The sequence below is a fragment of the Hordeum vulgare genome, chromosome 7H (genome assembly GCF_904849725.1).
Source record: "Hordeum vulgare subsp. vulgare chromosome 7H, MorexV3_pseudomolecules_assembly, whole genome shotgun sequence".
NCBI classification, from domain to species: Eukaryota; Viridiplantae; Streptophyta; class Magnoliopsida; order Poales; family Poaceae; genus Hordeum; species Hordeum vulgare.
This window is the reverse complement of record NC_058524.1, coordinates 83,541,756-83,557,371: the sequence shown is the minus strand read 5'-3', so window position 1 is coordinate 83,557,371 and position 15,616 is coordinate 83,541,756. Positions and strand designations below refer to the sequence as shown.

Genomic DNA, 15,616 nt, shown 5'->3' with positions numbered 1-15,616 from the left:
ATCAAAATGTTTAACTTTTTTGCCTAAAACTTTGCAGATATCATTTGGATGTGACTATAAATACATAAAAAAGTTGTTGGGATTTTTCTTGACATTTCAAAAATGTTTTTCGTGCGAAGGAGCACGTGCTCCCGGGAGTCAAATTGGATATCCGTGAAAAAAAAATCTTCTAGAAATGCTTGTTGCACGTAAAAAATATTTTTCGTACAACCAAAGAGTGGCCCGGTGGCATTACCTCCCGATAACGGCATTATGCATTTATACCCGTTGCATCCAGACAGGTTCCATCCAAGCAAGAAACAAAAATAAGCTCACGAGTTGCACTTGCCCGTTGGTCCAGGCATCACACATATCACTCTCGGAATATGCTGTCCAAGAACCACAAAATCTCCAAGATCTTGGACCAGCTGTTAAAATTTCACATGCATGGCCACACACCCGATATTGCTCGTTTTGCAAAGCAACGAAGACCGGTGCAGTTTTTGTCTCCACAAAATTCCCAAGGACATGTCGGTCACAGCAAAATACAAGTGTTGGCTTCACGGATGCATGCACCAAGCTTTGCCTGCATTCGACCGGCTCGCGCTAGCCACCATAACATGCTACCGTTGTAAAGATCTAGCGCCTGCATGAGACAATGGGTAGCTCACATATCCATCTCACCGTAAAAACAGCTCATCATATCCTATTGTCCTGTGCATCCCTAATAATGCAGCATTTCCAGAGCTTTCCCTGTTTCATGGACCATGCACAGCTAATGAGCTAAACGCTTGTCCACTGGCTCCGCTACGTACTTATCCCCCCAAAAAAATCAGGACAGTGGCACGCACGTGAACCCTAGCTCGCCGAAGAATATCACTCACGTTATATTGCTCTACCTGCGTACGTACCGGCTGCACGGCTGCACCGCCTCCTCTCCTATATAAACACCACTAGGGCACGCACAGTGGCATACTCGAAGCATCAGCGCAGTAGCAAGCCATGGCCAACGCAATGTTGCTCCCTGTCCTCATCTCCTTCCTCGTCCTGCCCTTCTCCGCCATGGCCCTGACCCAGGACTTCTGCGTCGCCGACCTGTCCTGCAGCGACACGCCGGCGGGGTACCCGTGCAAGACCGGCGTCGGCGCGGGGGACTTCTACTACCACGGCCTCGCCGCCGCGGGCAACACCAGCAACCTCATCAAGGCGGCCGTAACCCCGGCCTTCGTCGGCCAGTTCCCCGGCGTGAACGGGCTCGGCATCTCCGCGGCGAGGCTCGACATCGCCGTGGGCGGCGTCGTGCCGATGCACACCCACCCGGCCGCCTCTGAGCTCCTCTTCGTCACCGAGGGCACCATCTTGGCGGGCTTCATCAGCTCCTCCTCCAACACCGTGTACACCAAGACGCTCTACAAGGGCGACATCATGGTGTTCCCCCAGGGCCTGCTCCACTACCAGTACAACGGTGGCAGCTCCGCGGCGGTAGCGCTCGTTGCGTTCAGCGGCCCCAACCCAGGCCTCCAGATCACTGACTACGCGCTCTTCGCCAACAACCTGCCATCCGCCGTCGTTGAGAAGGTCACCTTCTTGGACGACGCGCAGGTGAAGAAGCTCAAGTCCGTGCTCGGCGGCAGCGGCTAATTAAGCAGTTCTCAGCAAAGGTCGTCGTGGTGTCAGCGTGTCGGTTTAATTTGATGCATGTGTTCGTGCGCTTGTGAGGTCAACTCCGAGTCTGTTTCAAGTTGTGTTTAATTTTTCATATCAATTTCATTTGATGATTGTCAATGGCACATTTTTTTTCAAATGATAACGCCCACACGTGGCATGTTTGCATTTCACCCACGATCCACGTTAATTCTATTTTGCATGAATTTTAAAGAAATCTGTTAAATTTCAATGCCACGTAGGCATCATCGTGTGTGTGGACGTGGAGAGTTCGCCCATACGACCCACAGCGTGCGATTGCCAGCTGCGTCGTGTGGACGAATCAGTTTCTGCCCACACAGTCACCACCTAGTCCACGCGCGTTTGCCCACACGACGCTCATACGTTGCTAGATGGCAACTACAATTACGCGTACATGGTGACTAGATAAACATACATGATAACTATGATTCGTTACTAGATGGCAACTACAGTTGCGCGTACGTGATAACCAGGTAAACATACATGGTAACTATGATTAACCATACATAGCAACTAGGATTGGACCACACATGGTAACTAGGTAAACACATATGTCAACTATGCCCGGATAACTAAATTGTCATTCCGCGGGTAACTATAGTTAACCAAAAAAGAGAGTTGCCATGCTTTTAGAACTACATTTGTCATCCCGGGTAACTAAAGTTGCCATCCTCGGAAATAACTAAAGTGTCATTTTGCAGGTAACTAAGGTAGCTGCGTTAGGACGTGTGGGCAAATTTATTTCGTGCCACACGCGCACATAAGGATGATTAGTACTTATTAGGCATGTGGCACGAAGTAGCTGCGTCCATATATGTGGGCAGTTCTAATATTCGCCCACACACGATCCGTGTGGGCTACCTCCGGCTCTAATATGCCACTTATGTGATGAATATCCGGACCCCATTTTTTTAGAAAGAAGGTTGTACCCTTGGACTCTATCTCGATTGATGTACACAACCTTTTTGTTGCAAAGATTTTAGATGAATTCAAAAGGAAACGCGACCACACGAACAAGTTACAGGGATTACATAAATCTCTGGTGCATTACAATCCTATTGCTATGCTATGTGGTGAAACATTAAAAACAACATGAATTATCTGCCATAGCAAGCACGAAAACGGGCAAAGAGAATTATGTGCTTTATTGTTTCATTATCTTAACAACATCACATTTTGGTACCATCACAATTACCATGTTATCATCGATCAACACGACCCCTTGTAAAGATACTAATCATAATAATTTTTAAATTTTATTAATAAGAGCAAGAAATGTATATGTACATAGGCTTGAGTAAGCCAAAGACATAAGAGAAACAAAAGACAAGGAAAGAACAAAGCAGGAAAGAAAACTAATCAGACAACCTACTCTAGTAAGCCAAGAATTGAAGGCTAGATCATATATCTTCTTATTTATTAACCTGGACCGGAATTCTATGATGGTTTATTTTTTCCGAGCATCTTGATAACCCATGATGCAATGGTGATAATCTCCATCAAAAAAGGTACATTTGGCTTGCTTCTAAGACAAAAAAAAAGGCCTCAAAGACTGAGATGTTTTGTCTTCTGCTAGGATTGACAAAATTCCAACACATTTGAGCAAATGTACAATCCCAAAATACATGATGGAGGGTTTCCTCTTGATGCCATTGTAGAGTGGCATAGTTGTAACTCTGAAGCAATTGGTTCCTCCTCGGCAAACTTATGTTGAGCCTAACATGTAAAATCAACCAAACGAACAGTTCGAGTTTACATTTGTAATAGCTCTTCCAAATTTACTTACAACTACAAGGCCTAGGCGTGCTTTGCTGCACCGTTGGTTTTATTGAATTTTCCTAAGAAAATTACTCTTTTTTATTTTAAAATATTAGGTGCATTTGTTTTTTGAAAAGTCAAACCTCTAAGTTTCACCAAATTTGTAAAGAAATATATCATATCAATGTCATTAGCTTTATCATGAAATGAATTTAGTCAAATTTAAAGAAATTTGTCTTTTCAAAAACTAATACAACTTATATTTTTGAAACGGTTGAGTATTTGGTCTGGCGAGTTCGGGAGATCATGGAGTGTGTTTTATATTTATTTATAACATGGTTATGGGGGCTTTCACGGTGTGGTTCTGGGTTATCTCCTAAACAATCCATACTTATGTGGCGAAATTTTGAATGCCAATGGTGCAAGTTTGCACTTCTTTTTTATATGGTGCGGCACTACATGAGATTGATGTGTTTTTATAAGTTGGTTGATGTTATTTATTTGAAAATAAATCATTGAACCCATCAAAATATCAACCAAATAAATTAAATACCTCAATCATATGGGAGAGTTCAAAATTAAGGAGCATAGTGAATTAAAAGAATAGAATGGGAGAGTTCCTTAAGAAACTATTGACCCGGTAAAAATTGAGTGACCCAATTTCAAATTGGAGTCCTCAATTCATTGTGAGGCCTCTAAAATTAGGGAGTTTAAAATAATATAATAGAATGAGAGAGCTCCTTGAAAAATTGTTGACCCGGTCAAAATCGAGTGACCAAATTTCAATTTGGAGACCTTTAAAATTGAGTGACCCAATTTCAATTTAGAGACCTCAATTGAATATGAGGCCTCTAAAACTAGAAAGCTTAATGTAACTCTAGGTATCACTTAATTGCGTGTGTTCTTATATTAAAACTTTTGCACAAAGGTGCTCCATTTGAATGGATTCCTAATGAGTTTGTGTAGACGGGGGCAAATGGAAAAGGTCCTCGGGAAATTAATGTTGAACAAAATAATCTACACTCATGATAAAATATTTAGCAAATGTGATACAATGTGGAAATTGAATGAGCAAGATATTTGTACGCCATACATCAGTCAAGAACATAACTATTTTGGCACCTTGAGGAATGCACCTTGCCAAATATTTAAAGCAATCAACTAGGGCTAACATTGATTTCCACCAAAATTAGCATTCCATAGTTCTACCAAGGAGAGATCCATTTGAACAATAAGGTTTTGAAATTTAATTTACCCAAGGAATAACATGATTATTATGAATGTATGCACATCTTTAATAACATGTCTTTGTTTTAAATGTTCATGTTCATGACCCCAAGGCCACCATGACTCTTAGGGCTACAAACCTTGGATCAAGCCACTAGTGCATGTTTCTTATGTTCTGTGTTGGGGCCTCTCCATAAATAGTTCCCAAGATACTAACAACTTGTTGCTCGATTGTCTCAAGACTGTGCAAACAACACATGGATAAAATGGGCAAAGAGGATAGAATAGCTTCTACCATGAGTAATTTTCCAGCATATGGGAGGTAAGTGGCAATTCCAACCAATATCCATTCAAACCTAGTGACCATATGTTATAATTATAAAGGTGGGAGAGGAAAATTCGAAGTACTTTCATGCCATGGCCTCAGAAAGATTGTGTAGCAATTCCACTGCTAGTCTAAAAGTTCATGGAAGTGATCCAGTTTCTTATCATTCCCAGATGGCGGGAATTCTATGGTCCTCATTCAAAAATAGAATGGGCCGAGCCCACTTCGTATTAATGGGCTTTGATTTATAGTCCCTCATTCAACTTGTGTTGGGACTTGAGGATTTGTCTAGGCCTTTTTCGTTAGAGGAGATAAATAGGGTCATGAAGGAGTTGGCAACGGACAAAGCACCACATCATGATGGTTTGAATGGTATTTTTGTCAAGCATTGCTGGCATATCATTGAGAAGGATTGTTGAGACTCACACAAGACTTTTATAAAGGGAAATTATCCTTGGAAAATATCAATGGTTCTTTGATCACCCTCATTCCCAAGATGTTGTTACGTGAAAGTCCTGATGATTTTTGGTCTGTTTCACTAAAAACACTTGCCTCAAGTTCCTCATGAAATTGTTAGGAAATCGGTTGCAAGGGGTTATCCTCAAGTGTATCCATAAAAATCAATATGGTTTTTTTAAAATCAAGTGCAATACCGAACGGTTTGGCTTGGGTTTTTGAATATATTCACAAATGTAAGTTGTCCAAGAAACATATCATCATTCTGAAACTCGATTTCGCTAAAGCATTTGACACAGCGGAGCATGAGGTGATTTTACAAATTCTGAAATACAAGGGTTTTGATGACAGATGGATTTCTTGGGTTAAGGAAATTCCAAGTTCTGGATCTTCTTCACTTCTTTTAAATGGCATACGTAGTAAACAACTCAAATGTGAATGTGGGGTCAGACAGGGATATCCTCTTTATCCTCTCCTATTTGTTATTGTTGTTGATCTGCTATAGTCAGTGGTTAATAATATGATATCGCAATGAATTTTATCATTGCTAATTCCTTCCCATGATGCTAACTATCCCATTACACAGTATGTTGATGATATTATCATCATCCTACGAGTTGTGGAGGAACAATTAATTGCACTCAAGAACATGCTTCTAGTCTCCCAACAATCAACTGGCCTCAAGGTTAACTTTGCCATGTTTTCTCTGGTTACCTTAGATATGGATGTTGATGAAGTTGTTAGACTTGCAAACACTTTAGGATGTAAGCTTGGAGAGATCCATTTCACCTATCTTGGACTACCTCTAGGTATAACCAGGCCAAAGATGATTGACCTCATGCCACTTGTTGATTGTGTTGAAAGGAGACACTCTTCTAGTTCCTCCATACTAAACCAAGGCTCTAGACTGCAATTGCTTACATATGTCCTTACTTCTATGGCAATATATTTCATGTGTAGTCTCCAAATCCCCATGGTATCATCAAACAATTAGATAGAATTTTCATGCAATGTTTATGGAGAGGAAGTGCAGATGCACCTAAGCAGCCCCTAGCTATCTGGGACATGGTTTGTAGGACCAAGTATAAGGGTGGACTTGGGATCATAAATCTTAATGTTTAGAATAAAGGCCTCGTGATGAAGCATCGCCACAACTTCTACAATAAAGCATATATCCCTTGGGTCTCACTTATTTGGGAAAGTTACTATGATGGTGTTGTGCCTCATGCCACTGCCATGGTGGGTTTATTCTGGTGGAAATATGTTCTAAAGATGAGTGACACATATAGGGCCATTGCAACAACTCACATTAACATGGGAGACTCTATTATTTTCTAAACTGATGCTTGGCACATTGGTGGCTCTACAAGGCCTCTATGTAGTAGAATGTAAGATTATATTCATTTATGAATGATGACAAATTGTTGTAAAGGATTTCCTCCAGAACCCAGACATGTTTTCCATGTTCTTCTTACCAATCTCTCAACAAGCAATGTGTGAACTGCAAATATTAGAGGTCTGGCTTATGAACTTGCAAAGAGAAACATCTATACCAGATGTTTGGTCCTGGTCTGGTAAAAGTGGAGAGTTACAGCCAAGAGCTTTTATGATGTTATGCACACACATTTACCAACGATCCCGTCATGGAAGTGGTTATGGAAGAGCATATGTACAATGAAATCAAGGTTATTGGATGATTATTTTTCTTTGACAGGTTAAATGCCAAGGTCATGTTGGTCAGAAGACATTGGCGATCACCTACTAGGGATAACCTTTGTGTTAATTGTAATGCATATGTCCATGAGGACAGAGCACGTTTGTTCTTCCAGTGTAACTTCAGCTGCAGGATTTGGAACTATTTGTCAAATTGATTGGTCTCATGGCTCAAGTATCCAGGAATGTATTCGAAGTGCCAGATCAAGATTCAATCATCCACTCTTTTTTGAGGTGATGCCCACAACAGCATGGAATATTTGGATCCTCGGGAATGATAGGACTTTTATGGGAGAAAGGGCAACCTTTGCTTCTTGGAGATGTAAATTTGTACATGATATCCAACTTTTAGCTCATAGGATTAGGGATAACACCAAGCTCAAACTCTTGGCTTGGCTCAACACTCTTGTGTAATTATTATCACGTAGGTTACATAGGTTAAGCTTTTCCTTCCTGAACTTATTCCTTTTTTGTATTCTTCCTGTTAGACTTTCAATAAAGGGTTGTGGGCTTTGCTCCATAGAAAATGTTAAAAAAACTCAAATGAATATTCCCATTCGTCATATGAGTATGCAGATTCTATCTGAACACTTCTGGGGCTCGAGTCGGGTTCATAACCATCAAAAACTGAAACAAGTGTGGCCAAGCAGTCCAATTATCAAGGAAAATAGTCTATACATAGATAATATTTGGAGGTGCTCATGCTAGAACTGGTGCAACACCTCACATGTTTTGTGTTGTACAATATTTCTGACTAATACGCGTATGTGTGAGCCAGCAATCATTTTAAAACCTAGGAGTAGTACCATTATCAACTAGGAAGGAATCCCTTTGGAAGAAGTCATCTTTGACAAAAACCAGACCTTTCAAAAATGGGGAATACAGTTGTTCATTATCACACGCGACTGTGTTTGCCTTGTAGGTATTTATTTAGCAACAGACTTTCCATCCCCATTTAGCAAGTTGACGTGACATGTTTTCCGGTACTATCCCCCCTACCATGGAATCTCATGTAGTGTAACCGCATGTACTAAGGACCCATCCAGATATACAACAATCCATCCCTCCACACATGAAGGCAATGGCATTGGCTCCTTCGAATTGTTCGGCTATCAAGCCGAGCCCTTGCTCCTTTCATGACTACTATCCATTTTCCCTTCACCAAGTCCTTCCCATCATTATATTTAATATATTTTAGGGGAAACATGCCTTGGCAATATATTTTGAGTAGCTTCCACTCGGCCAAAGTTTTGTTGTGTGGTCTATCATTTAGAACCACTTTCACCAGGTTATCATTCTAGGATGCTTTTTAGGCATTTACTTGTTGATTTATATATTTTAAAACTAACCTATTAATCAAGTGCCAAGTGTGAGTTGTTGTTTTCTACATGTTTTTGGATTTTCGGGAATACTGTACCAAACGAAGTCTAGATATCCCGAACTTTTTGATAACTTTTTTGGACAAAATAAGGACCTAGAAGCTTCTTAGGGAGAACGAAGGGCACACGGGGTGGCGCCAAGCCAACAGGGTGCACCAAGGGGGTGGTCACGCTCTTATGGCTTGGGGACACCTCCCAGCTCTCTCACTCTCGTTTTCCTCGCTATAAATTCTCATAAATCCTGGAAACCCTAGAGAGTCTCCCGAAACACTTCTTCCGTCACCGCAAGTGAAAGGACGTGGATGTCGCCTGGAGGGGGGATGAATAGGCGCTTTAAAATAATTATGGTTTAGGGTTGAACAAATGCGGAATAAAACTAACGTTTAATTAACGAAGCACAAAACTTAAAACAACTAGGCTCCCCTATGTGCACCAACAACTTATGCTAAGCAAGGTAAACAACTAAGTGATAGCAAGATATATAAAAGAAACAATATGGCTATCACAAAGTAAAGTGCACAAGGAAAGGGTTCGGGTAAGAGATAATCGAGGCACGCGGAGACGATGGTGTATCCCGAAGTTCACGCCCTTGCGGATGCTGATATGTCCAAAACGTATCTATAATTTTTTATGGTTTCATGCTACTTTTATGCTTTTGATAATTGTTTTTCTATTAAGTTTATGATTTATTTGGACTAACCTATTAATAGTTGTAAAAGTGCACAATGTTCTTGTTTTACACTTTTATGTGTAGGAACTATCAAAAATAGAAGAGGAAACCTTGTTGGAGTCGAGTTGGGACTTTCCTGAAATATGTCTGAAAAATCTTTTTTAAAGATTGGCACGTTACGAGTTAAATACGGCCTCAAACGGAAATATCACACAAGACAACAGTGTGGGGAATTTTATGTTGATAATCCTAGACATAAAATTCGGCCCATTTGGAGTCCAGACGCCCCAGGAAAGCCCGTTTTACTGGAGGACAAATATTTGATTACAGAATTACGGGAATCGGTGACGTGATTGAGTCCAACTCTTAGCATATTTGATGGATTCGGACAAGCCAAGACTTTGGGACCTCATTAGGCCTGAGAGGGATCCCTAGGAAGGTTCTAGAGGTGCCCAAGAGTCCTTGGATCAAAGGTGATCCATCGGAGGGTCAAGGATGATCGTCTCAGCTCATATAAGGAGAGGAAACCCCTGATTTCTGAACAGCCACCAAAAGCCACGAAATTTGCCTCCCCATGACCTCATCTCCATGGGGGAGTGCTCATCTACAGCACCAATAAGCCATGAAGAAAGGGATCTAAGGGGCGGCGCTCCCTCATGATGGCCGGCCGGCGCAGGAGGAGCCCCCTGCGCCGCCATCGCCGCCCTGCACCTCACGTGCTGCCCCTTCTCCATCCTCTCCGCCATGATAACGCCTTCACCAACACCTCCATCATCATCTCCTCCATAGCTACAGCGGTCCACTTTCGCACAAACCTCTGTAATCCCCTATGTAAACATGGTGTTTGATGTTATAAATTATTTGCAAATGATCTATTGCATCTATGTCATGTTTGTGTAGTTCCCTTTTGTCATATGATTGATTGTTGAATATCCATGGATGGTTTGAGCTATATATTGAATTTGTTACAGTCCTATGGTGCCCATCATATGTTTATGCGCGCATGGATCACATCATAGGGTTTGTAGTATGTGGAGAAAGCTAGAGGGTGGGCTGCTTGAGTGACAGAAACATGAGCCCCAACTAGTGATCAAAGCATATGGGACAAAGAGGACCTTTTGATCTTAATGCTACGGTTGGGAATTTTTACCTTAATGTATCTTCTAGTATTTACGGATGTTTGCTAGAGTTTCAATCATAAGTACTTGCAATCATTGGATAGTGAGAGCTTGTTAGCTTTGTCTCTCCCACATAAAAGAGGAATATCAACCTTGGATTTGACTATTTGATCATGGACAATTTCACCACAATTACCATCACTTTTCCACACTCATGGTACTGTTAGTTTATGGTTACTTAGTATATTCTATCATTGCAGCACTAACATTTACTTTCTTGTATTTATTATCTTGCAAAGATTTCTCTCATACCCGTATTGTTACTCTAGTTTTACCTCCTAGATATTGCAAAACGTTTAGTATGCGTAGAGTTGTGTCAATGGTTGATAGAACTTGAAAGAATATTTATCCCACCTTTAGCTCCTCCTTGGGTTCGACACTCTTACTTATCGAAAAGGCTACACACGATCCCCTATACTTGTGGGATATCATATGCTAATCTCCGTTTGGAGCAGTGTGAAGGCACAATGCTCTCCAAGAAGCCACTAAGGCCACCGTAATCTCCTCACGCCCTTGCACAATGCAAGATGTCGTGATTTCACTAAGGGACCCTTGAGGGTGGTCAATGAACCCGTACAAATAAGGTTAGGGCAATCTCCACAACTTAATTGGAGGCTCCCAACAACACCATGAAGCTTCACCACAATGGATTGTGGCTCCGAGATGACCTCACATGCTCGGGGCAATCTCCACAAACTAATTGGAGACCTCGACGCTTGCCCAGAGCTTTACACCACAATGACTGAGCTCCAAGGCACCACTGATAACCCACAAGTATATGGGATCAATTGTAGCCTTTCTCGATAAGTAAGAGTGTCGAACCCAACGAGGAGCTAAAGGTAGGACAAATATTCCCTCAAGTTCTATCAACCACCGATACAACTCTAGTACTTTACGTTCGCTTTACCTAGAACAAGTATGAAACTAGAAGTACTTTGTAGGAGTGATAGGATAGGCTTGCAAGAAAGTAAAGAACACGTAAATAAAACTAGGGGCTGGTTAGAAAAAGAAAAAAATATGAGTGTTTAACGAGTGTGGAAAAGTGGTGGTAGGAGTTGCAGAATTGTCCCTAAGCAATTGACTACGTTACTAGATCGATAGCAAGTATCATGTGGGAGAGGCCTCTGCTAGCATGTCATCCCTTACTTGGAATTCTATGCACTTATGATTGGAACTATTAGCAAGCATCCGCAACTACTAACGTTCATTAAGGGAAAACCCAACCATAGCAATAAGATATATTGGTCCCCCTTCAATCCCATATGCATCAATTTCTATGCTAGGTCTGAAGCTTCTGTCACTCTAGCCTGCCAATACATAGTCCTATCAACATACAACTAACCCTATGGTGTGATCCACGCGCGCTATCATATGATGGGCACCAAAGGACAGCAACATAACCACAAGCAAATTAAACCAATCATAGCAATTCATCAATCACCGATAGGACAACGATAATCTACTCAGACATCATAGGATAGCAACACATCATTGGATAATAATATGTAGCATAAAGCACCATGTTCAAGTAGAGGGTACAGCGGGTTGCGGGAGAGTGAACCGCTGAATATAGATGGGGGAACATGATGGAGATGTTGGTGAAGATGACAGAGGTGTTGGTGTAGATCGCGGTCACACGATTATGTCCCGGGCGGCGTTCCGGTGCCGCCGGGAGAGAGGGGGAGAGATCCCCCCTCCTTCTTCTTATTCCTTGACCTCCTCCCTAGATGGGAGAAGGGTTTCCCCTCTGGTCCATGGTCTCCATGGCGGCGGAGGGGCGAGAGCCCCTCCGAGATTGGATCTCTCTCTCTATGTCCTTCTGTTTCTGCGCTCCCAGATTCTGTGTTTCATAGTTTCTTAAATTCCTAGAGATCCGTAACTCCGATTGGGCTGAAACTTTAACACGATTTTCTTCCGGATATTATCTTTCTTGCGGTGAAGGAAGGCTCCAACCGCTTTAAGGAGTGGCCACAAGCCTGCCTGCCGCGGGCCCACCCCCTAGTCGCGGCGACAGGGCTTGTGGGCACTCCGTGCATCGCCTCGCGTTGATTCTTCTTCCCAAAAATCATAAATATTCCAAAAAAAATCTCCCTAAGTTTTTATTACATTTGGACTTTGTTTGGTATGGATATTCTGCAAAACAAAAAACATGCAACAAACAGGAAGAGGCACTCGACACTGGATCAATATGTTAGTCCCAAAAATAGTATAAAAAGTTGCCAAAAGTATATGAAAGTTGTAGAATATTGGCATGAAACAATCAAAAATTATAGATACGACGGAGACGTATCACCACCAAGCTTCTAGGACGCCAAAGCACCCAAGAAGAACAAGGTCTAGGGTAGCAAGCACCCAAGAGTGATAAGCTTCTCAACTTCTCACTTCCACGTATCACCGTGAAGAACTCAAACCTATGCAACTAATGCAATGGCAAGAACACACGAAGTGTTCAAGTCCCTCACACTCAAGTCCCTCCACAACACAAAAAACTATGGAGGAATATGAGAGAAGAACAAGGAGCTCACAAAGAACTCAAATATCTAGAACCAAGGAGTTCCCCTCACATGGAGGAGAAAGTGATTGGTGGAAATATGGATCTAGATCTCCTCTCTCTTTTTCCTCAAGAACTAACAAGAATCATCGAAATGATTGAGATTTAGCAAGCTCGGAGAAGGTCAACAATGGGGGAAGAACACGAGCTCAAGTGTTAAGAGACCATTGGGGAAGAAGACCCCCTTAAATAGGTCCCTCGAAATCCAACCGTTATGCACTCAACCTGTGCACATGTGGTAGTACACTCGGGCGAGCGGTACATCCACTGGAACGGAAGATCCAAGGAAAAACATGCAAAAGGTAGAGATCTCGCGGCGGTAGTGCCGCCGGAGCTGTACTACCATCCGACCCAGCGGTACTACCGCTGGAGATACCGGACACAAAAACTAAGCGGTAGTAGCAGTGGAAGTGGAGGGTGGCAGTACCGCCCGAGCGGTACTACCACTTCCACCGTAATGGTACTTCCACTCAAAATATGCTCAAGTGCCAAAGATACCACAGAGCTAATAATAAGTGGTAGTAGCAACGGTATTGGAGAGTGGTAGTACCGTCCGAGCGGTACTACCGCTTCCACCACATCGGTACTTGTGCTTAACAGAGAAAAACTTCCCTCACACTAAAATTGCCATAACTTTTGCATACGAGCTCCGAATTGAGCAAATTCAAGCTTGTTGAATAGCACACGACAAGTACTATCCAAACAGCGAGATGATATAGAGATGTGAAACCTCTATGAATGAAGAACCGGCAAAAACTCCAATATTGAAAACATCATAGAAGATGCACATGAACTCCGTTTTCAATGAACTCGAGCTTGTCATGAAGGTGACCATAAGCCCAAGAACCCACATACAGAAATACCAACCAAGAACCAAGAAATATGATGATTCCAAGAAAGAAATGGTTTGAACGATACGATCAAGCTACTCACTTGAGAGGCCCGCTTGATAGTACGATAATCTATCCGATAACCCGGTCTCCCAACTAACACACCGAGATCGGTAAAATAAAGAACCTATCAAGGACAAACCTTTGTCTTGGCGCATGTTCCTCTTGAGCTAAATGATGATGATGTTGTCCTCCTCAAGGTGGACCCCTTTCTTGATTGCGTAGGCTCAATGAAGACTAGTTGATTTCTCCCCCATACTCCACTATGGGTGAGCCACTCTTTGGCACATCTTCACAAGTCCATTTTCACCACAATGGGCGGAAAGCTTCAAACATGATTTATTCATGATGCTCCACTTGAACTTGCACACTAAAATCTTCCATGGGTTGAATGAGATCTTCCTCTTGACGCAAGCCCATGGAAACACACCTAACCCCGCACATAACTCTCACGAAGACCATGGGTTACTACACAAAGCGTAATGGACAATGCTTACCATACCATGGGATCACTTGATCCCCCTCGGTACATCTTGTACGCTTTTGTGTGGTGATCAACTTGATTCACTCTTTGACTTAGTCTTGATCAACCTTGTGTCTTTATGACCAATATTTTGATAAAACCTTGAATACCACCTTGGTCATCACATAAACTCCTTAAAATCAACAGATGGACTTCAAAAAGTGCCTATGGACAAATCCTTCGAATATAACTTAAGGCAACCATTAGTCCATAGGAATTGTCATCAATTACCAAAACCACATATTGAGAAATATGCTCTAATAGCAACTCTCTATTGTGACGTGTACCCGTGTGGACCCTTTCCCGATGCACTACCGGAGGGGGATCAATCACGTAGGGCCTCTACATCAACCTTGTTGCTCCCATGGTGATGTGTGAGTAGTTCACCAAACATCTATGGGTTTGTAGTTAGTACCTACATGGCTATGTCTCTCTCTTTATGTTCCTCATTGCCAAGATCATCGTGATTCCCGCGGTGATCTATCTGATGTAATCACTTTTGTGGTGTGTTTGTTGGGATCTGATGAATTGTGGATTTATGTTCAGATTATTCATGAATAAATATTTGATTCTTCTCTGAGTTCTTATATGTGATAATTATAGCTTCATAATTCTCTCTGATCTATCAGTTTGGTTTGGCAAACTAGATTGATCTATTTTCAGTCGGAGAGGTGTGTTGTAGTGGGTTTAATCTTGCGGTGATCAATCCGAGTGAGAGCAACGGACATGACACTTATTGTATTGTTGCTACTAAGGGTAAAACGACGGGGTTCATTCATATTAATTGAATTTACTTTGTCTACATCATGTCATAGTCGTCCAAGCATTACAGTTTTTACTTAATACTCTAGATGCATGTTGTATAGCGCTCGATCGGTGGAGTAATAGTCATAGATGCAGGCTAGAATCGGTTTACTTGCTTATGGACGTGATGTCTATATACATGATCATTGATGTGAATAAATATTGCATGACTATCCGCTTTTCTATCAACTAGAAAAGTGGCCGGTGCAAAAACACGGGCTAGAATTTAGCAAAGTTAAGTTACTAAGGTAATATCTTAGACTTTCATAATGTTAACATACTTCTTTTTATTTGTACAAAGAAACATTGGAACCAAATGTGGTAGCATTTAAATATATATGAGCCATTTGCAAATATATAATGGTATAAAATCTGCTTTACTTAAGCCTGGATATTTTCATATGTACCTACTTGTTATTCATAATTTACTCAACCCATTTTCAAGTATAGTCTGCACAATGCTTTGAGTAAAGTTTT

The 15,616-nt window shown here is 41.8% G+C and overlaps 1 protein-coding gene across 1 annotated transcript; it reads left to right on the top strand.

Annotated features, from left to right (window-relative positions):
• Positions 1-900: 900 nt before the first annotated feature.
• LOC123412900 (germin-like protein 8-14) lies at positions 901-1,817 on the top strand. Its single transcript, XM_045105861.1, has one exon. It carries the CDS (start codon positions 982-984, stop codon positions 1,618-1,620), a length of 639 nt encoding a protein of 212 aa, XP_044961796.1. The 5' UTR covers positions 901-981; the 3' UTR covers positions 1,621-1,817.
• The last annotated feature ends 13,799 nt before the right edge of the window (positions 1,818-15,616 follow it).